Source organism: Lethenteron reissneri, chromosome 34 (assembly GCF_015708825.2).
Source record: "Lethenteron reissneri isolate LAM-NWPU_2019-01 chromosome 34, ASM1570882v1, whole genome shotgun sequence".
Classification (NCBI taxonomy): Eukaryota; Metazoa; Chordata; class Hyperoartia; order Petromyzontiformes; family Petromyzontidae; genus Lethenteron; species Lethenteron reissneri.
The window spans coordinates 14580817-14603511 of NC_083812.1; the positions used below are offsets into that span (position 1 = coordinate 14580817).

The 22695-nt window shown below is 57.6% G+C and overlaps 1 protein-coding gene across 1 annotated transcript in view; it reads right to left on the minus strand.

Annotated features, from left to right (window-relative positions):
- LOC133350696 (PH domain-containing protein DDB_G0275795-like) overlaps positions 1 to 9804 on the minus strand; it is a 64406-nt gene extending 54602 nt beyond the window's left edge. The window contains exons 1-2 of the mRNA XM_061565339.1: positions 9738 to 9804; positions 1358 to 1491 (exon numbers count right to left, since the gene is read on the minus strand). Of these exons, the coding sequence (XP_061421323.1) occupies positions 1358 to 1491; positions 9738 to 9797 (194 nt within the window). The 5' untranslated portion in view covers positions 9798 to 9804. The remainder of the gene's footprint in view (positions 1 to 1357; positions 1492 to 9737) is intronic.
- Between the last annotated feature and the right edge of the window lie 12891 nt (positions 9805 to 22695).

Below are 22695 nucleotides of genomic sequence, written 5' to 3' on the forward strand. Positions count from 1 at the left end.
ACCCACACACACACCCACCACACTCACTCACCCACACACCCACCACACTCTCTCACCCACACACACACCCACCACACTCTCTCACCCACACACACACCCACCACACTCTCTCACCCACCCACCACACTCTCTCACCCACCCACACACCCACCCACCACACTCACCACACTCACTCACCCACATACACACCCACCACACTCTCTCACCCACACACCCACCACACTCTCTCACCCACACACCCACCCACCACACCCACCACACTCTCTCACCCACACACACCCACCACACTCTCTCACCCACACACACCCACCACACTCTCTCACCCACACACCCACCACACCCACCACACTCTCTCACCCACACACCCACCACACTCTCTCACCCACACACACACCCACCACACTCTCTCACCCACACACACACCCACCACACTCTCTCACCCACACACCCACCACACTCACCACACTCACCCACACACACACCCACCACACTCACCACACTCACTCACCCACACACACACCCACCACACTCTCTCACCCACACATCCACCACACCCACCACACTCTCACCCACACACCCACCACACCCACCACACTCTCTCACCCACACACACACCCACCACACTCTCTCACCCACACACACCCACCAAACTCTCTCACCCACACACACCCACGACACTCTCTCACCCACACACCCACCACACCCACCACACTCTCTCACCCACACACCCACCACACTCTCTCACCCACACACACACCCACCACACTCTCTCACCCACACACCCACCACACTCACCACACTCACCCACACACACACCCACCACACTCACCACACTCACTCACCCACACACACACCCACCACACTCTCTCACCCACACATCCACCACACCCACCACACTCTCTCACCCACACACCCACCACACCCACCACACTCTCTCACCCACACACACACCCACCACACTCTCTCACCCACACACACCCACCACACTCTCTCACCCACACACACCCACCACACTCTCTCACGCACACACCCACCACACCCACCACACTCTCTCACCCACACACCCACCACACTCTCTCACCCACACACACACCCACCACACTCTCTCACCCACACACACACCCACCACACTCTCTCACCCACACACCCACCACACTCACCACACTCACCCACACACACACACACCCACCACGCTCACCACACTCACTCACCCACACACACACCCACCACACTCTCTCACCCACACATCCACCACACCCACCACACTCTCTCACCCACACACCCACCACACCCACCACACTCTCTCACCCACACACACACCCACCACACTCTCTCACCCACACGCTCGCGCCCTCACCTTTCTCCGGAGTGCCCTGCGCGCTCTCCAATCCGTCCGCGCGTCTCTCCGCGTCTCTCCCCCCGCCCGCCCCCGCCGCTCTCCCTGTCGTCTCTGCCTCTGCGGGGAGTCCTCTCCTGCCTGCCTCCCTCCACCTCCGTGGCGGGTCGCAATGGTCCCGGGATCGAAGGGAAGCCGAGCGGTGTTGTGGACGAGAGAGAGAGAGACACACAGAGAGATGGAGAGAGAGACACACAGAGAGAGAGACACACAGAGAGATGGAGAGAGAGACCCACAGAGAGAGACACACAGAGATAGATGGAGAGAGAGACCCACAGAGAGAGAGACACACAGAGAGAGAGACCCACAGAGAGAGAGACACAGAGAGATGGAGAGAGAGATCGTGATCGAGGCGGATGTGGCTGGCGTGGAGGGGGTGGTGGTGTGGGAGATGTTTTTATTATCGACGCCGCCTTCTGCACCGTTTCGAGGTCTCGTTCCCCGCTCTCGATCCCCGCACGCAGCGGCGCATGGGAGAGGGAGGAAGAAGAGGTGACGAGAGAGAGATGATGGGAGAGACAGAGAGAGAGAAGAGAGGTAGGGAGACGGAGTGTGTGGGAGAGTGGCTGCAGACCCGTGGGGGGTGGGGGGGAGGCTGAAATGAGAAACGTGGCCCTGATGGTCGAGATAATCTGGAGCGGTTTCGGATTATGAAGACTCGCGTAGCAGCCTTCAATAACAACAACAATAATCCAGAGGGCTCTCCTGTGCCTCCATATTGTTCGTCTGCTATCCGCGCTCCCGTCTCTCTGTGTCTCTCCTCTCCCCGCGTCTCTCCAATCCTCTACTCCCCCCCCCCCCTCCTGCACGCACGCGCTCTCTCCCGCCCCCCCCTCTCTCTCTCTCTGCCGTCGTGCCGTGGGTGATATCGCATTGAGATGCGCCGCGCGTGTGCGCGTGTGTGTGTGCGCGTGTGCGCGTGTGTGCGCGTGTGTGTGTGTGCGCGCGTGCGCGTGTGTGCGCGTGTGCGCGTGTGTGCGCGTGTGTGTGTGCGCGTGTGCGCGTGTGTGCGCGTGTGTGTGTGCATGTGTGCGCGTGTGTGTGCGCGTGTGTGTGTGTGTGCGTGTGTGTGTGCGCGTGTGTGTGCGCGTGTGTGTGTGCGCGTGTGTGTGCGTGTGTGCGCCTGTGTGTGCGCGTGTGTGTGCGCGTGTGTGTGTGCGCGTGTGTGCGTGTGTGTGTGTGCGTGTGTGCGCGTGTGTGTGTGCGTGTGTGCGTGTGTGTGTGCGCGTGTGTGTGTGTGCGTGTGTGCGCGCGCGTGTGTGTGTGTGTGTGCGTGTGTGTGCGTGTGTGCGTGTGTGTATGCGTGTGTGTGTGCGCGTGTGTGTGTGCGCGTGTGTGTGCGTGTGTGTGTGCGTGTGTGTGAGCACGCGTGTGTGTGTGCGTGTGTGTGAGTGTGTGTGAGTGTGTGCGCGTGTGTGTGTGCGTGTGCGCGCGTGCGTGCGTGTGTGTGTGCGTGTGTGTGTGCGCGCATGTGTGTGCGCGTGTGCGCGCGTGTGTGTGTGCGCGTGTGTGTGCGCGTGTGTGTGTGTGCGCGTGTGTGCGTGTGTGTGTGCGCGTGTGCGCGCATGTGCGTGTGCGCGTGTGTGCGCGTGTGTGTGTGCGTGTGTGCGCGTGTGTGTGCGTGTGTGCGTGCGCGCGCGTGCGTGTGTGTGCGTGTGTGAGCGTGTGTGTGTGTGTGCGTGTGTGTGCGTGCGTGTGCGCGTGTGTGCGCGTGTGTGTGCGTGTGTGCGCGTGTGTGCGCGTGTGTGTGCGTGTGTGCGCGTGTGTGTGCGTGTGTGTGTGCGTGTGTGTGTGCGTGTGTGCGTGCGTGCGCGTGTGCGTGTGTGTGCGTGTGTGTGTGCGTGTGTGTGCGTGTGTGAGCGTGTGTGTGTGTGTGCGTGTGTGTGCGTGTGTGTGTGCGTGCGTGTGCGCGTGTGTGTGCGTGTGTGCGCGTGTGTGCGCGTGTGTGTGCGTGTGTGTGCGTGTGTGTGTGCGTGTGTGTGCGTGCGTGCGCGTGTGTGCGCGTGTGTGTGTGCGTGTGTGTGTGCGCGTGTGTGTGCGCGTGTGCGTGCGTGTGTGTGTGCGTGTGTGTGAGTGTGTGTGTGCGCGTGTGTGTGTGCGTGTGTGCGCTCTCCTCCCCGCTCCGTCAAACACCACATCTCACCCCCCCCTCGCTCACCACTCGCCGCCTTCCCATGCGGACGTCCTCAGCGATTCCTCTCCCCCCACTCCCCCCACTCCCCCCACCCCCCTCCACACGGCCCCCACCGTCTGCCCCACCCGGCACTGCACGCGCGCGCACGGCAACCACGCGCCGTCGCCATGGCTACCGCTCGATTTGCAGGCGACCTCCGTCTCTTGCGAGGCTCCTCGCGTGCCCAATTTGTTTACAGCCCCCACCCACCCACTACAGCCCCCCCCACCCACCACAGCCCCCACCCACCACCCACCCACCACAGCCCCCCCACCCACTACAGCCCCCACCCACCACCCACCCACTACAGCCCCCCCCACCCACTACAGCCCCCACCCACTACAGCCCCCACCCACCACCCACCCACTACAGCCCCCCCCACCCACTACAGCCCCCACCCCACTACAGCCCCCACCCACCACCCACCCACTACAGCCCCCCCCACCCACCACAGCCCCCACCCACTACAGCCCCCCCCACCCACTACAGCCCCCACCCACTACAGCCCCCACCCACCACCCACCCACTACAGCCCCCCCCACCCACCACAGCCCCCACCCACCACCCACCCACTACAGCCCCCCCCACCCACTACAGCCCCCACCCACCACCCACCCACTACAGCCCCCCCCCCCCCCACTCACCACAGCCCCCACCCACCACCCACCCACTACAGCCCCCCCCACCCACTACAGCCCCCACCCACCACCCACCCACTACAGCCCCCCCCACCCACTACAGCCCCCACCCACTACAGCCCCCACCCACCACCCACCCACTACAGCCCCCCCCACCCACTACAGCCCCCACCCACTACAGCCCCCACCCACCACCCACCCACTACAGCCCCCCCACCCACTACAGCCCCCACCCACCACCCACCCACTACAGCCCCCCCCCACCCACCCACCCACCACAGCCCCCACCCACCACCCACCCACTACAGCCCCCCCACCCACTACAGCCCCCACCCACCACCCACCCACTACAGCCCCCCCCACCCACCCACCACAGCCCCCACCCACCACCCACCCACTACAGCCCCCCCACCCACTACAGCCCCCACCCACCACCCACCCACTACAGCCCCCCCCACCCACCACAGCCCCACCCACCACCCACCCACTACAGCCCCCCCCCACCCCTACAGCCCCCACCCACCACCCACCCACTACAGCCCCCCCACCCACTACAGCCCCCACCCACCACCCACCCACTACAGCCCCCTCCACCCACTACAGCCCCCACCCACCACCCACCCACTACAGCCCCCCCACCCACTACAGCCCCCACCCACCACCCACCCACGACAGCCCCCCCCACCCACTACAGCCCCCACCCACCACCCACCCACCCACTACAGCCCCCCCCACCCACTACAGCCCCCACCCACCACCCACCCACTACAGCCCCCCCCACCCACCACAGCCCCCACCCACCACCCACCCACTACAGCCCCCCCACCCACTACAGCCCCCACCCACCACCCACCACCCACCCACTACAGCCCCACCCACCACAGCCCCCACCCACCACCCACCCACTACAGCCCCCCCCACCCACCACAGCCCCCACCCACCACCCACCCACGACAGCCCCCCCCACCCACTACAGCCCCACCCACTACAGCCCCCACCCACCACCCACCCACCACCCACCCACTACAGCCCCCCCCACCCACCACAGCCCCCACCCACTACAGCCCCCACCCACCACCCACCCACTACAGCCCCCACCCACCCACCACAGCCCCCACCCACCACCCACCCACTACAGCCCTCCCACCCACTACAGCCCCCACCCACCACCCACCCACTACAGCCCCCCCCACCCACCACAGCCCCCACCCACCACCCACCCACTACAGCCCCCCCACCCACTACAGCCCCCACCCACCACCCACCCACTACAGCCCCCCCCACCCACCACAGCCCCCACCCACCACCCACCCACTACAGCCCCCCCCACCCACCACAGCCCCCACCCACCACCCACCCACCACCCACCCACTACAGCCCCCCCCACCCACCACAGCCCCCACCCACTACAGCCCCCACCCACCACCCACCCACTACAGCCCCCCCCCACCCACCACAGCCCCCACCCACCACCCACCCACTACAGCCCCCCCCACCCACTACAGCCCCCACCCACTACAGCCCCCACCCACCACCCACCCACTACAGCCCCCACCCACCACCCACCCACTACAGCCCCCCCCCACCCACTACAGCCCCCACCCACCACCCACCCACCACAGCCCCCACCCACCACCCACCACCCACCCACTACAGCCCCCCCCACCCACTACAGCCCCCACCCACCACCCACCCACTACAGCCCCCCCCACCCACCACAGCCCCCACCCACCACCCACCCACGACAGCCCCCCCCACCCACTACAGCCCCCACCCACTACAGCCCCCACCCACCACCCACCCACTACAGCCCCCCCCCACCCACCACAGCCCCCACCCACCATCCACCCACTACAGCCCCCCCCACCCACTACAGCCCCCACCCACCCACTACAGCCCCCCCCACCCACCACAGCCCCCACCCACCACCCACCCACGACAGCCCCCCCCACCCACTACAGCCCCCACCCACTACAGCCCCCACCCACCACCCACCCACTACAGCCCCCCCCCACCCACCACAGCCCCCACCCACCACCCACCCACTACAGCCCCCCCCACCCACTACAGCCCCCACCCACTCACTACAGCCCCCACCCACCACCCACCCACTACAGCCCCCCCCCACCCACCACAGCTCCCACCCACCATAGCCCCCACCAATCCACCATAACCTCAATCCACCCACCACCCACCCACTACATCCCCCACCAACCCACCACATCTCCCACCCACCACAGCCCCCATCCACCCACTCACCACCCACCTACCACAGCCCCAATCCACCCACCACGCACCCAATACACCCCCACCCACCCACTACAGCTCACACCCCCCACCAACCACCACCCACCCACCACAGCCCCCACCCATTCCTGCCTGCCACCCCCAACCCCCACCCCCGAATTCCCATCGCCACCCCCCCACCCCCCACCCGCACCCCCCACCCCCACACCTGCGTATCGGTGAGTCCCCGGGTGTCTCCGCGTCACAGGGCGAATGCACGGGGGGGTGGCCATGGGGGGCGGGGCTAGTTCTGTGAAATAGGGGGCGGTGGTGATTGTGTGTGTGTGTGGGTGTGTGTGTGGGTGAGTGTGTGTGTGGGTGAGTATGTGTGTGTATGTGTGGGGAGCGGTCGTGTAGCGGTAGTACGCTGCGCTATGAACCCGGCGACCCGGGTTCGATTCCCGCTCACGGCCAACACCAGTGACGATTATCTGAACCGGTCCCGGGCCTCCCCTAGGTCGACTCAGACTTAAATGAGTACCTGGTGCGGTGTGTAAACATCGCCACTGGGGAGACAAAGGCGGTCGGGCGTGGTGCTGGCCACCCACCCCCTCGTGTACCGTGCCGGCCTTCATAGGTGCTCGCTAACAGCACCTGCCCCTACAGTCTGTTAAGGCTATGCGGGGGATCTTTGTCTATTTTTGTGTATGTGTGTGTATGTGTGTGTCCATGTGTGTATGAGTGTGTGGAGGGGAGCGGTAGTGTAGCGATTAGCGCGCTGCACTACAAATCTGGCGAACCGAGTTCGAACCTCCCCTAGGTCGACTCAGCCACGAGGGAGATAAAGGCGGCCGGGCGTGCTGCTGGCCACCCACCCCCTTGTGATCCGTCCCGGCCTTCATCGGTGCTACTCGCAAACAGCACGTGCCCCAGTTGTCTGTTAAATAGGCTCCATGGGGGAGCCGATTTGGGGGGAGTCTTTGTGTTTGTGTCCATATCTGAGCAGGTGAGAGCCACGCGCGGTTGAGGTTGCGCATGGGTGATTCATTATTGCCCAATGTAGATGCGGGCAATTAAATAAAATAACCCAGATGCGATGCAGTCGCGTCTCTCGCGTCTTGAATGAACAATTCATCCCGGGATCTCAGTGCGCCATGCACGAAATTGGGAAATATAAATCCCCCGCCGATGACCTCGTGTCCCGACTGGACATCCGTGATGAAGAGCTTCGCAGCTCATCGGATTCCTCCTCCGGTCTAACCAAAGATTCTGATTCGCAAATACTGCAAAGTAGTCGGGACTCCACCGGCAATGGGTTAGAGAAGAGATAAACACCGGGCGAGTGGTGAGATCGCCCTGCGTCTCACCACGAGTGGCAGCAGCAGCAGCGGCAGCGGCGGTGATTCGGTGACCCGCAGGTCGAGTTGTCGGCACGTGGAGCACGGTGATGTGGATCGGCGGGTGGGAGAGGTCGCGACGGTGCGCGCACGTAGGGGCGGCGGGGATTGGGGTCGTGGTATCAGCTGTTGAGTGTAAAGTGGTGCGATACCGTTGACAATGTTATTGGAAGGCAATTGCAGAGATGTTTATTGTCGGAGTATAATCAGTGGCGTAGCTAGCGTGGGGGCAGGGGGTGCCTCGCCCCCCCCCCCTGTTGGTCAAAGCTATGAGTTGGGGCCCCCTTGGCAACCACCGTGGGATGTTTTTTTTTTTTATGGGGAACCCCCACCTGAACGATTCCGCACACCCCCTGAGCCGATAATGCGACCGCGAGGCCACTGGGTATGTATGAACGCGCTCGCGGGGATGAGGTTCGCGCGAGCCCCGGGTTGCCGTCGGCCCAACAGCCCTTAGGCCGGAGCCGCGAGTGACAGAGCGCCACCACAAGCCAGAGAGAAGGGCGCGGTGTCGTGCACGAGAGGGAGGGGGGGGGGCGCGAAACGTCACTGCGAGCAGGCGACGTTTCTGTGGGGGAATAAAGGCGATGTCCTCGCGCAAGGCATGGGGCTTTTTGTGAGTCTGTTTTCTCCGTGTGCACCGCTTTAACTCCCACGTGTATGATGGAACACGACTCGTCGTGAATTCGCCGGAAACGTCTTACGAATAAAATAAAAATCTCCAATGCGGCGGCAGCAGCAGGACCCGCATGAAAAAAACGAGTCATAGGAATCAGAGCAGCTTTCCTGAATAAATACGTTACTTTAAAAGCCCAATAAAAGCTGAATTTCACTCCGTCTCTCCACACAGTCCGTGAGTAGAAATTGGTCCCAACTAAGGTAGCAACAAACTGCCGTGGCGCCGAATGATCGATGTGGCCGCTGAGAGTGAATTTCTTGATTAATTATCCACTCACCTTTGATGACCATCGCGTGACTTACCGGCGTTGGCCACGTTCGCGCAATTGTAAGCGCTGAAGTTATAGAACTTCAGATGGTGCCGGTGAGTCAGATATCTCGTCTGGGTCCCATGGACTAATACCAAAAAGAAGAGCTTAGTGGACCTTTTTCTGGTAAGATAAAAAAAACATTAATTATAGTTTTAAATTAGTTTAGAATGGAACGCTTCCGAGAGGACGTTCACCGTGGAGGATGCAGCTACGACATCGAATCGGTTGTGAAGGCGGCGGCGGTGGCTCGGCACAGGCCTGAGCTGTGCAGCTCTGTTTTCAGAAAACGACCTGGCAAATCACAAATGATAGCTCAACGAAGTGGCCTCATCGTCACGTCGACATGCATAGCAGTAGCGAAATACCCTAAACATATGGCGATTCTAAATGTGGAGGGAGGGGGCGGGGGAAATCGGAGGCCCCGCAGCAAAATCCACGCGACCAGGGGAGAGAGCGAGAACACGCAGACTACAAATATACAGCAGCAGGCGTCAGGGTCGGGATCGAACGCACGACCTCCTGTACACCAGGCGAGGGAGTTAACATCTTGCCACCGTATGCGGGATGCAGCTGGGTGGATCGTTACATCGCAGGCGCGTGAGAGACGGCGGCGGCCTTGGAGAGGCCTTCATGCGGGGTTACCCACACTCCAGTCATCGCGGCCCTCTCACCCACCACAACAACCCACCACAACCCACCACCACAACAACCCACCACCAACACCACGCTCCGTCTTTTCCCAATTAAACTCGTTACGCATCGCACGCGCCCGATGATTGCTTAACACGTCCCACGTGACGCGCTCGGCTCAGCAATTGACGCTGTCTGAGTTAATAAAGCGGAATGAAATTAAGATGTAGATCTCAGTGTGTGTGTGTGTGCGTGCACCACAGTGTTAATTTGTGTCAAATTTCTCACCTCTGTTCCCTCCACGTGTGCATTGCGTGGGTCTGCTCCTAACGGGCGCGTTCGTCTCATTGGGCGTCTAGCGAGTCCACGTGTTCACGCGACCATTACAACTCATCCCATCTGCGCGCAATGTCTCACACAAAGATAAAGGTAAAGACCCCCCGTACAGCTGTTTCAGGCTGTTAGGGGGCAAGTGTGGTTATCCAACACCCACGTAGGCCATCACAGCGGACGAGGAAGTGGCGTGAGCAGCACCACGCCCGGCCGCCTTTGTCTCCCCCGTGACGATGCTCATCACACCAACCACCGATTGAACTGTGAGCGGGTATCGAACTCAGCTCGCTAGGTTTTCAACGCAGTGCGCTAACCACCACACACACTACCGCCCCCCCTCCACACACAAAGACAAAGATCCCCCGTGTAGCTCTTAACAAACGGTTGAAGGCAAGTGCTGTTAGCGAGCACCTATGAAGGTCAGCACAGCACACGAGGGGGTGGGTGGCCAGCACCACGCTTGGCCGCCTTTGTATCCCCAGTGGCAATGCTTACACACTGCACCAGGTACTCCTTTGAGGCAGAGTCGACGTAGGAGAGGCCCAGGACCGGTTCAGATAATCGTCACCGGCGTTGGTGGCCGTGAGCGGGAATCGAACTCAGGTTGCCGGGTTCGTAGCGCAGCGCGCTAACTGCAACACCCCCCCCCCCCCCCCCCCACACACACACACACAGGTACGCACATACACACTCTATCTACCAATACGTCTGTTCAACTTCTTTCACACCGTACGTAGCCAACAGTGTTATTCGAAGGTGCAGCAGCAGCAGCTGCCTGTACGCATGCCTCTGGCTGCTGCACGGCTTTCCTCGCAGCACCGTCCGTTGCAACTCACGTTTAGACTCCCTCCACTGCCTCGCGTCTGTCTGTGCGCTCAACACACTGCGGAGTGATGCGTTCCTGTGCGTGTGTGCTTGTTATGATTATCATGGGGAGCGGTGGCGCAGGGGTTAGCGCTCACGGGCAACACCGGTGACGATTATATCTGAACCGGCCCTCTGGGCCTTCTCCTAGGTCAACTCAGCCACAATCGAGTACCTGGTGCGGTGTGTAATATCGCCACTAGGGAGACAAAGGCGGCCGGGCACGGTGCTGACCACCCCACCTCCTCGTGTGCCGTGCCGGCCTGCATAGGTGCGACTCGCTAATAGCACTTGCCCCGACAGTCTGTTGAGGCTATACGGGAGCGGGTGGGGGATCTTTGTCTTTGTGTACTATTCGCGTGCATGGGACGGTGACGCGGCAATTCGAGCTGCACACACACGAACCCGACACTCTGAGTTGGATCCGGGGCCAGGGCTAACATCAGTAGCGAATGATTTCTCAAGCGACCGCCGATCCCGCCTCAACAACAACAATCACGGCGTGGCGATGAATGGGCAGAGCACTTCCACGACCCACACAGCGTGTGGGGACGCCTTCTTCCTTCATCCAGCAGTGGATTGACAAGGGGCTGTAGGGTGGTGCCGTTTTGCCCTGACCCGCCAAAGGTAAACTAATTTTAAAATAACTGCGATTATGTTTCTGCCAACCCAGACGTGAATACGATTTATAGTGTGGCGAGTGAAAACGCATTTCTTCAGAACTGCTTTTTTGCCTTCAGTTTGTGTTCCTCCCCCCGCACCTCCGATGAGCTCGGTTGGCTACGTACGGTGCGAAAGAAGTTCAATGTGCCGTACGTTACGCAGGTGCGTTGCGTCGTGAGAGGCGGTGGTGACGGCTTTGGAAATTCTCCATCCAGCAGGGGAGTGACCATGGCTGCTGCTGCTGCTGATGATGATGATGAATGAGATACGTGTGTGTGTGTGTGTATCCAGACGTACCTATCGGCACAGGAGTGGTGCACGTGCCTGTCCGTGATGTACACGCGCGTATCCTTGGTTTACAAAAGGGGGATTTTTGTTCGCTTGAATTGTTTATCGCAGCACGCTTCAACGCCGTCCGTCTGTTCACAATCGCAGATTAGTTACTGCGCGTGTGTTCACGCATAGTGTGTGTGTACACATAGTGTGTGTGTGTAAACATAGTGTGTGTGTACACATAGTGTGTGTGTACACGTAGTGTGTATGTGTGTACACATAGTGTGTGTGTGTACACATAGTGTGTGTGTGTACACGTGCTGTGTGTGTGTACACGTAGTGTGTGTGTGTACAGGTACTGTGTGTGTACACGTGCTGTGTGTGTACACGTAGTGTGTGTACACGTACTGTGTGTGTGTACACATAGTGTGTGTGTGTGTACACGTGCTGTGTGTGTGTTCACATAGTGTGTGTGTACACATAGTGTGTGTGTGTACAGGGACTGTGTGTGTACACGTACTGTGTGTGTGTACACGTACTGTGTGTACACGTACTGTGTGTGTACACATCGTGTGTGTGTACACGTAGTGTGTGTGTACACACAGTGTGTGTGTACACGTAGTGTGTGTGTACAGGTACTGTGTGTGTACACGTATTGTGTGTACACGTAGTGTGTGCGTGTACACGTGCTGTGTGTGTGTTCACATAGTGTGTGTATAGGTACTGTGTGTGTACACGTGCTGTGTGTGTACACGTACTGTGTGTGTACACATAGTGTGTGTGTGTACACGTGCTGTGTGTGTGTTCACATAGTGTGTGTGTGTACACGGACTGTGTGTATACACGTACTGTGTGTGTACGCGCGTATACGTGGGGAGAATTCGTGCAGCGGTCATCGCAATGCGCTACGAACCCGGCGACTCGAGTTTGATTCCAGTTCACGGCCACCAACACCAATGACGATTATCTGACCCGGTCCTGGGCCTCCCCTAGGTCGACTCAGCCTCAAATGAGTACCTGGGTGGGGTGTATAAACATCGTCACTGGGGTGACAAAGACGGTCGAGCGTGGGTCCGGCCACGTAACCTCGTGCTCCGGTCCTTCACAGTGTGTTGTTCTTATCGTTCGTCAATCCACTGCTGGATTGATGCCTTTCGTATGGTGTTGACCATACTTCACCACACTGGTAATTGCAGGTTGATGTATAAACGACCGTGTTGGGGGCCAGCTGGGCGGGGGGGGGGTCACGATGACTGGTTCAGACGTATCACTTAGTGCCACTGCTGTTCGTCATGTCCCGGATTCGAACTCAGCTCTCCGGGAAACCACAACGCAGCGCGCTAATCATTGCGTGCCACCGCAAGAGCCCCACACTAATGGGGCGGGGAGTGGGGGGTGGGGGGAGTGGTGGGTGGAGTGGTGGGTGGAGTGGGGGGGGGGCATTCCACGTGAGGTTCGTGATGCGAGGGGACAGCCCCCACCACCACCACCACCGTCGTCATCATCGTCACGATTTCAGCAGAGCGCGCGCGACGCTGCTGTCAGAGCGACGACCCCAGCGCACGTGGCGCGCGTTCACGTGTGGCAGGGTGGTGACACGCGCGCCTCGCACAGAGACAAAACTCGGTCAGCTTTGTAACAAGTCCCCCTCCGCCGCGCCTCCTGCTTTAATTAAACCCTTAGGAACAATCACGCGCGGTCGTTACGCGAGTGCACGATGTGCACGATCGCTCGCGTTAGCACCCCCGACTTCGTCCGGGGTCCTCATCACAGTGCCCAGAAATAAAACACCGAGCTGGCGACCCGGTACGTGCGACGATTATCTGAACCGGTCCCGGGCCTCCCCTAGGTCGACTCAGCCTCAAATGAGCGCCTGGTGCGATGTGTAAACATCGTCACTGGGGAGACAAAGGCGGCCGCGCGTGGTGTTGGCCACCCACCCCCTCGTGTGCCATGCCGGTCTTTATAGGTGCTCTCTAACAGCACTTGCCCCAACAGTCTGTTCAGGCTATACGGGGGATCTTTGTCTTCGTGTGGAGCCTCAATGTCGATTTCGGAATCCTACCGCAGCACGGACGACGCCGAGCGGCGTAGCAAAGTGCGGACTAAAATACCACACACACAAAAAGACAAAGATCCCCCCCCGTCCCCCATGTAACCTTTACGAGCCTATTCTTTGGGTCTTTCGGTAAAGTCACGTGGATAGGTTCAATAAAAATAGCAAAAAATTATTTTAAAAACTACGACGTTTCGATCGCAACACAAGCGCTCGTCATCAGGAAGACGAACGCTTGTGTTGCGATCGAAACGTCGTCGTTTTTGGTTATTTTCTTTGAACCTATCTACATGACTTTACCGAAAGACCCAAAGAATATTAATTCCTGCAGTCACGAGAGCTTTAAGTCAACCTTTAAGAGCCTGTTGGGGCAGGTGCTGTTAGCGAGCACCGACGGAGGACCGTGGCCAGAAGCACGTGGCCTAAAGTCTTCTCGGTGTCGACGTTGACGCTCCGCCATCGGGCACTGCAGCACTCGCTCATTTGGTGCTGAGTCGACCTGCCGGAGAGACTCGCGCGGACCCGGTACCATGAGCGGGGAATTGAACTCGGCCCGCCGGGTTCGTAGACGTTGGCACCGACACCGCCGCTCCACCACTCTGTTCACGCCGAGCGCGCGTGGGATACGCACGCGTCGTGGAGCGTGCGTATACATGCGGCGGATAACATTTCGATGAAAGCATTCGTGTAAAAAAGTACAAATACGACGAGACTTCTCGCGCGATTTCTTTGTTGCCTTCGAGGGCAATTCGCACCCGAGTTTGAATCCCGGCCAAGGTTAACATCGCTGGCGACGAGTAACAACTGAACAGCGTTGGCGAAGTCCGGTCAAACAGCAACACGTGACGGCACGGCGTGACGTCATGCGAAAGAAGTTGAACGCACTTCAGGATAGAATCATGCTCGCGATCCCTTACTGGGGACCAATGCACGCACGTTGTGATTCGCCCGCTATCCTTCGCTAATTCCGCCTCAACCGACTGCAGGCTGAGCCAGCCCATGGGGCATGCTCAGACACCGTGCACTGTGCTCATTGTGCGCGCGTGGCGTGCCCCGTGCCAACCCCGCGGTGCCAGGTGGGATACAATGGGAAATGACACGGACATACTCACTCCTGCATGCCTATCCAATTGGAATGGGTTTTTTTAAGTTAGAGTTTTGGCATCGTGCGGTGAGAATTAGAATCAATTGATTTATCCTGGAGAAATCCGATGAGCTATGAAGATGTCCAGTGGGACAGCAGCCCGCGTGCTGGGAGATCTCACGCAAGGGCCTACCAACACGGACTTGTACTTTGGGGGTCTGTTCATCAACGATGACTGATCACGACTATCGCCGCAACAAAAATTGACAAGCAAGCGGAGCAATCATCTGTGCCTCCCTCCCTCTCTGGCCGGATCAATTGAGTGACCCAACAGTATGAGCAGCAGCATCAGCAACAGCAGGAAGAGCAAAGCTATCAGCAGCAGCATCAGCAGCCACTGTATCAGTAGTATCAGCATCAACAGCAGGAGCAACATTATCAGCAACAGCATCAGCAGCAGCAGGAATAGCAAAGCTATCAGCAGCAGCATTAGCAGCATTAGCAGCAACGGTATCAGAAGCATCAGCAGCAACAGTAGCAGCAACGGTATCAGCGGCAGCATCAGCAGCAACGGTATCAGCAGCAGCGGTATCAGCAGCAGTATCAGCATCAACAAAAGGAGCCTCATCATCAGCAGCAGCAGCAGCAATGCCAGCGACAACATCATTGCCATGGCTACCAACCGCTGGGTTATTGTCTCGCGATCGTGGCCACGCCGATTATTCGCCAGGCGAGATTATCGTCGTGCCTTGTAATTCATCCTCGTCACCGTGGCACAGTGCGTCATTGTCAGAGACAGTGAATAAAGGCCGCTGATGTATTGAGCCAGAAGCTGCATTATATTCTCATGGCAGAGTGCGCAACAGCCTGGGAATTACGATCCCCGTATGAGGGGCATATCGATACAACAGACAAAGGCGAGCAGCCCCCGTGTAGCCTTTAACTGACTGTGGGGCAAGTGCACGGCGCACTATGGGGTGGGTGGCCAGCACCACGCCCGGTCGATCCGCCTTTGTCACCCGAGTAGCGATGCAGTATTCACACACGCCAAGTAGGCACTTAATTGAGGCTGAGTCGACCTAGGGGAGGCTCAGCACCGGGTCAGATCATCGTCACCGGTGTGTTGGTGGCCTTGAGAGGGAATCGAACTGGGGTTGGCCAGGTTCGCAGTGCAGCGCGCTGACCACTGCACTACCGCACCCCAGAGCTGTTCATACAGAAACAGCACCCCCCATCTTATTCAGCGGGCGCTTTCTTATTCAAATTCACGTTATTCGTGATAACCACGATCAATGCGAGAATAATCAGTATCAGTGTCGTCGTCATTATCAGAATTATCAGAATATTATCATTATCAGAATAATCATCTGCTATCAGTGACGTCACGATCACGCCCCCCCCCCTGCCCCCACCACCTCGTCACCATCATCATCAGCAGCAGCATCAGCATCACAGAGAAAGCGTCATCATTACCATCAGCAGCGCCGTCGGAATAATCATCATCATCATCATGAGCAGCGTCATCAATCGTCAGTTTCATGACCCCTCTGTGCTATCATCGTCGTCGCCAATGTTAGTCGCACTGCACATGACAAAGACAAAGATTCCCTTCCTCGCAACGGCAGTCTGCTGGGAGCAAGTGTCCTCAGCGAGCACCTACGAAGGCCGGCACGGTGCACGAGGGGGGCATTGTGGGGAGAACCACGCCCGGCCGCTTTCGTCTTCCCAGCACGTACTGATTATTTCATTGCACGCCGCACCATGTACTCATTTAAGGCTGAGTCGACCAAGGGGAGATCCACGGTAACGGTTCGGAGAGTTGTCGCTGATGCTGGCTGCGAGCGGGGGAATCGAACTGGGGCGCCGCCGGATTTGTAGCGCAGTGCGCTAACCACTGCGCCACTGCTCCCCATATTGCCGTGGCGGGCTTCATAGGTGCTGCTCACTAACAGCACTTGCCCCAGTAGCCTGTTAAGGCTACACGGGAGATATTTGTCTTTGGGCATAAATATAGATGAGACGCTGTGCGTGTCTGTGCTTTAATTCCCAGCGCGAGAAGAGAAACCCCGCTCCTCCTCCTCCTCCCTCTCCTCCTCCTCCCTCTCCTCCTCCTCCTCCTCCCTCTCCTCTCATCCCTCTCATCCTCCTCCTCCCTCTCCTCCTCCCGCTCCCCTCTCCCCGAGTCAGACAGACCGCTGACCCCCGCGGCGCCGTCGCAGCTCCACGCTGCCACCATCGCCGTGCGCCTGGCCGCGCATCTCCACATCGCGTCGTGAGCCGTGCTCAATCCACTGCTGGACGGACACCTTCCAGCTGCGATGTAACAATCCCCACCGCGCGTCGCCTGCTCACGAACTGATTCCATCGCTCCATCGCCTTCGGTTCTACGACCTCTCCGGACGCATTCCATTGGTTGCCACTCTATGACCCCCCTGGGATCTTTGTCCGTAGTAGTCCCTTCTGACGCGTCACGACCCAAGCCCCGCTGACTCAGCAGCTTGGATGACGACACGAATCCGTGCGTTATCAAATGCATTCAGCCTCAAATGAGCACCCGGTGCGGTGCGTAAACATCGCCACTGGGGGAGACAAAGGCGGCCGGGCGTGGTGCTGGCCACCCACCGCCTCGTGTGCCGTGCCGGCCTTAATAGGTGCTCGCTAACAGCACTCGCCCCGACAGTCTGTTACAGGCTATGTGAGTGGGATCTGCGTCTGTGTCGGTGTAATTCCACGCACGCATCTGTCCCACCCACGCTTCTTTGCGTCCCGTCCCGTTTGTTGTTGTTCCGTATTTGTCGTCACGGCACGCTACGAGCAGCACGGAGTCTCCGGCCCGTCGGGGATTCATTTCTCCCCTTCGGTATGTTCCGGAATGCCTCGGAGTGGGTGGGGGGCACGGGCGGAGCTTTCTGGGGGGCATGGGGGGGCGGCAACGTCCCGCCCAAACTGGGCACCGTTATTTATTTATTTTCAGTAGTTTACAATTAAGATTAAAAATTAATTAATTATATGCACCAGCAGTTCCTAATGTGAGGGACAAAGCAAATATCTGCCCCCCCCCCCAATATAGAAGTCAAACTCCGCTAATTAGTAGGGGTTATCGGCGTAAGGCACTACCACTCGGGTACAAGGTACACCAATCGATTACAAGGCCGTAGATATATGTTCTATATTTGTCTGACCTGTTGTTGTTATTGTTACCATTGGACAATCTTAAAAAAAATGTGCCACGCGAGTCTGATTGTTAATAGTTCACAGATTTCTCACGCAATTTAGATTTTTGTTAAAGAGCTTCATAGCTTATCAGATTTCTCCAGTCTAAATAAAGATTATAATTTTAATTCTGATTGATTGTAGCTTCCCCAAACTATTTGGAACCACCTACTTTCATCTCTAAGCATCCCCATTCTGCCACCAATGTCCTCATTGAAATGAACTATTATGTAAATCTTTAAAGTTTAAGTGTGAATTAAATTTGACAACATAATTTATATTATTAATTTTTTTCATTGTGGAATCCTTTGATGTGTTCCGGCTCAGGCGCGCGCCTTGAAAGGGAACTTCCGAGCTCAATAATAGGCTTAAGTCTCCAAATAAACTCGTGATATCTGAATAATCATATCTTCGTCTACCCTATATTTCGATGATCCTATGTACAGGTTAACAATAATAATAATTACGTGCACAATAAGGCGAGAGGGCTGTGGCTGGGGTAGCGTTCGCGACTCATTCATCCATCGATTGGTCACGCATAGTCACAGCGAAGGGCCGTTTGCGCCACGAACGTTGCTCTGACCTCTTGCGACAGCGGTCGCATGCGTTGCTCTTGGCTGCCAAACACCGACGTGTCTCGAGTGATTTGTCTGATCCACGGATACGTGGAGGGGGGGGGGGGGGCACGCGGGGCGAAATCAGACACAGGACACACACAACAACTGTTTAAATTGCGGGAAGTGATTCTCGTTTTCGCGACCCCCGCAGCGATGCAGATGATGATGGGCTTTAGTGTGAAGCGAGCGACCCTCATCCATGCAGGTCACAGCCTTTGTGGGCTTACTGTCAGCAGTCAGGCAAATATCTCCACTCATAAGAACATGAGTGGAACGAAACAATAATAATATCCTTCACTGTGGTTGACAAGGCGATGATTGCGGGACAATTAAAATAAACTACTAAACATTGTTCTTTATTTTTTACCGAGTAAGGCTCACTGAGCTGTTATATAACGAAGTGGCTGATGATGTGAACATTTATAGCAGTAGCCAAATACTGTGAACGCGTGTTTCTAAATGGGGAGGGGAAAAAACCGGAGGACGCGGAGAAAAATTCACGCGACCACATGGAGAGAAAGACACGCAAACTCCAAATATACAGCAGGCGTCAGGGGTCGGGATCGAACCCACGACCTCCTGCACACCAGGCGAGGGAGTTAACATCTCCTAGCCCATAATAAGGGCGTGTGAGGCCGGGGGGAGCGGTTGCACAGCGGTGGTGGAACCCGCAGTGCGCTACCAACCCGGCGACCCGACTTCGATCGCCGGCCCCGGCTAACACGAGGGGCGAGCGGGTTTTGACCATACTTCACCACTCTGTGCAGTGCGGGTTGGTAAAGGGGTGGGCTGTGTGTTGTGTCGGGAGGGGGGGAGGGGGTGGTGCAGAATCGGGTTTGACGTCGCTCGCCGCTGACGCTTCGCCGTGACCGTGACTGCAGCTCGGGCGGCCACGACTCCGCCGCCGCTGGGGTCGTGAGGCTCCAAGGCCACGTGGCAACGAGGAGGCCGCGTGGCTCGAATGTCGGAGGCCCTGAGTCGTGGCACCGCTGAGCGGCTGGGTTCAACTGTGGGTCACAGCGTGCAGCAGCGAGTCACAGCGTACAGCAGCGAGCTGATTGCCTCATCAAGCTCACAATTATTTTGCCGATTTCAAACCGTGAGAAGTGAACGTTTCGCGTTTCATTGACACGCCAGGGACGTTCATCCTCGCAAACAAACGCCAAAAGTAGTTCTGTGCTGCCATCTTTAAGAGTGGGGGGGGGGGGGGCGTTCTTCTTTGCACAAGGTAGTGCACTGCCGACTGTGAGACTCCAGCGTGGGAATGCCTCTCGTCTCACGCCGTCGCTCCAATCCCTCCACTGGGATTCAACAAAGCACTGGGGCGCGCGTGGAGTGGATTCATTACGGGGAGCGGTGGCGCAGCGGTTAGCGCTACACTGCGCTACGAACGCGGCGACCCGAGTTCGACGGATATATCTGAACCGGTCGTGGGCCTCCTCTAGGTCGACTCGGCCTCAAACGACTACCCGGTGTGGTGTGTAAACATCGCCATTCGGGGTGACAAAGGCGGCCGCCGGGCGTGGTTCTGGCCACCCACCCCCTCGTGTGCCGTGCCGGCATTCACATGTGCTGCTCGCTAGCAGCACTTGCCCCAACAACATTCTCTTACAGGCGACACTGGAGAGGGGGGGGGTCGAGGTCTTTGTTTCGTCACCGAGAAGGCGGTGGCGGCCGCCAGATGGCGCCACGCGGACGAGGTCGTCGCGACCCCGACCCAACGACGACACGTGGCGCGCCCACGCGGCCTCACCTCGTCGGCGCACCGAGGAGGGAGGGACGATGCCTTCAGACTCCTCGAGCACGTTGCCACCTCTAGCTGGGCGAAATCATTCGGGCGACTCCGCCGCTCCGAGCTTTCGGCAGCGGTGCACAAGCACAATTAACATCTGTGTTATGTACGTAATGGTGAACTTCTTTCGCACCGTACGTAGCCAACCGTGCTATGTGCTGTGGGGGGGGGGGGGGGGGGGGGTAACAAGCTACACACAACAGCACGCAGTTCGTCAATAACACTGCGCGGCCTTGACCCATCCTCGCAGCACACGGGCGCCGCGGTGGCGAGATGTCACCATTGGCAGAGCCAGTTCGGGGGGGGTATGTGGCACGTGCCCCCCAAATGATCCGATCGAAATCCCTCATTTCGATCGGATCATTGGGGTTTATTAGTAATACATCGGCATTTTGCAACCACCGATGCCACTGTGTAGCATACTATTATGTGCCAGTGACTATGAGATGATAGGACAATAGTCTGAGTCCATAATTGGCAATAAGTAACGGCAAAGCAGTTATAAGTGACTCACAGAATTGTGCGCAGTTGCGTATATAGTACACCACTTCCCTGAAGGCATTCACCTTCAGCGAGCGCGATGCCGATCACACAACGCGGTTCGAATTTGACCCTCGATTGATGGCTGCGCCATCGCCGCACACGCGTCGAGTAAAAAGCAAGGGACAAGTCCTTACTTACTAACAACTCCTCTATCTTTCGATTTAAAGCTTTCGTGACTGCAGGGATTCATCTTCTTGGTTCTTTCGGTAAAGTCACGTAGAAGGGAAGTAATAAAATAATAAAAATAAAACACAATAAAATAAAATAATGTAAAATAATATAATAATATAATAAAATAATATAATATAATATTTTATTTTATTGTGTTTTATTTTTATTATTTTATTACTTCCCTTCTACGTGACTTTACCGAAAGAACCAAGAAGATGAACTCCTCTATCATTTGTCATTGCTGGAGGGGTTGCCCCCTCTACCTGAAAATCCTGGCTCCGCCATTGGATGTTAACTACCTCGCCTGGTCTGCAGGACACCGGGGGGTTCGATCCCGACCCCTGACGCCGACACATTCCGAGTTCGCATTTCTCCCCATGGTCGTGTCGATCTTTCTCCAGGTCCGCCGGGTTTTCCCCTCCACATTTAAAATCAACATGCGTGTGACTATAGACATTTTCACTTGGTAAGCCAGTTCGTTGACCTCTCATTTGTGGTCGGGTCGCTTCTGATAAAGAGCTACATCGCAGCTCAGTCGGCCTTGCCTGGTAAAATGTATTTTAACAAATATATTTTAAAATCTATTTTTTTCAATGTTAAAAAATATCTTTTTTTTTTAGGACACAGAGGTGGAGCGCTGAGTCGGATTCCGTTCCAGCTGCCTGTAAGCTCCACCTCTCTGGCCTCGCTGTGCGCTGTGTGAGTGAAAAAGGGCCATTGTGCGAAACGTCGTCTATCATATTGACGAAGTGTTCAGTTGGATGATTTGTTGAGCTGAGGTTCAGCGGAATGAGTAAGAGCCACGGGCCATTCGAGTAATCGCTGCGACTCAACGGCCGCTGTTCCCTTTAAGAAATCGCTATTTAAACACATTCCTGCGGAGGGAGCTGGTAGGAACGTTGGGTTGCTCGGTCAATGGCCAGGGTCAACGGCGGCGTGGTGTATTCCGCAAATATGGCCGACTGTAAGGGCGGTCACAAGCCGGCGTGAGTAGGTTAAACGTTGAGTTTTATAAGGGCACCACGGGGTCACCAGCCCCTCCCCACCCAGCCCCACCCCTCCCACCCCCCACCCAGCCCCTCCCCACCCTCCCTTTTCCACCCAGCCCCACCCTCCCCACCCAGCCCCTCCCTTCCCCACCCAGCCCCTCCCTGCACGACGGACGGACACAATAATCTCCTGTGGGCTGGTGTAACCAGAGGTTCCTACCAGTACCATGAGGTTCCTACCAGTAAATGTTTTAATAAATAAGTAAACATTGCAGTGATCGTAGCGGCCTACAGTGGCTGAAACTAAACCATAAACTATCTTTTTTTTATTTTGCCAGGCGAGGCACCCACTGAGCTAGACAGATCTTTTTTTCAGAAGCGACCCGGCAACACAAACGAAAGCTCAACGAAGTGGCGCTTTATAATCGCGTGGACATTTATAGCGGGAGGCAAATACTCGAGGCGCGTGTTGATGTCGATTCTAAACGCGGAAGGGAAAGCCCGTAGGGGGGGGGGGGGGGTACACACGAACCCGTGCTGTACAACACGCACGGATACAACACACTGACGACCCCGGACACGCGACGGCTCCTCAAGCAAGGGGGTCTCGAGCTTTGAACCGATGTCAAGCGAAGCGTCGTCACTGCC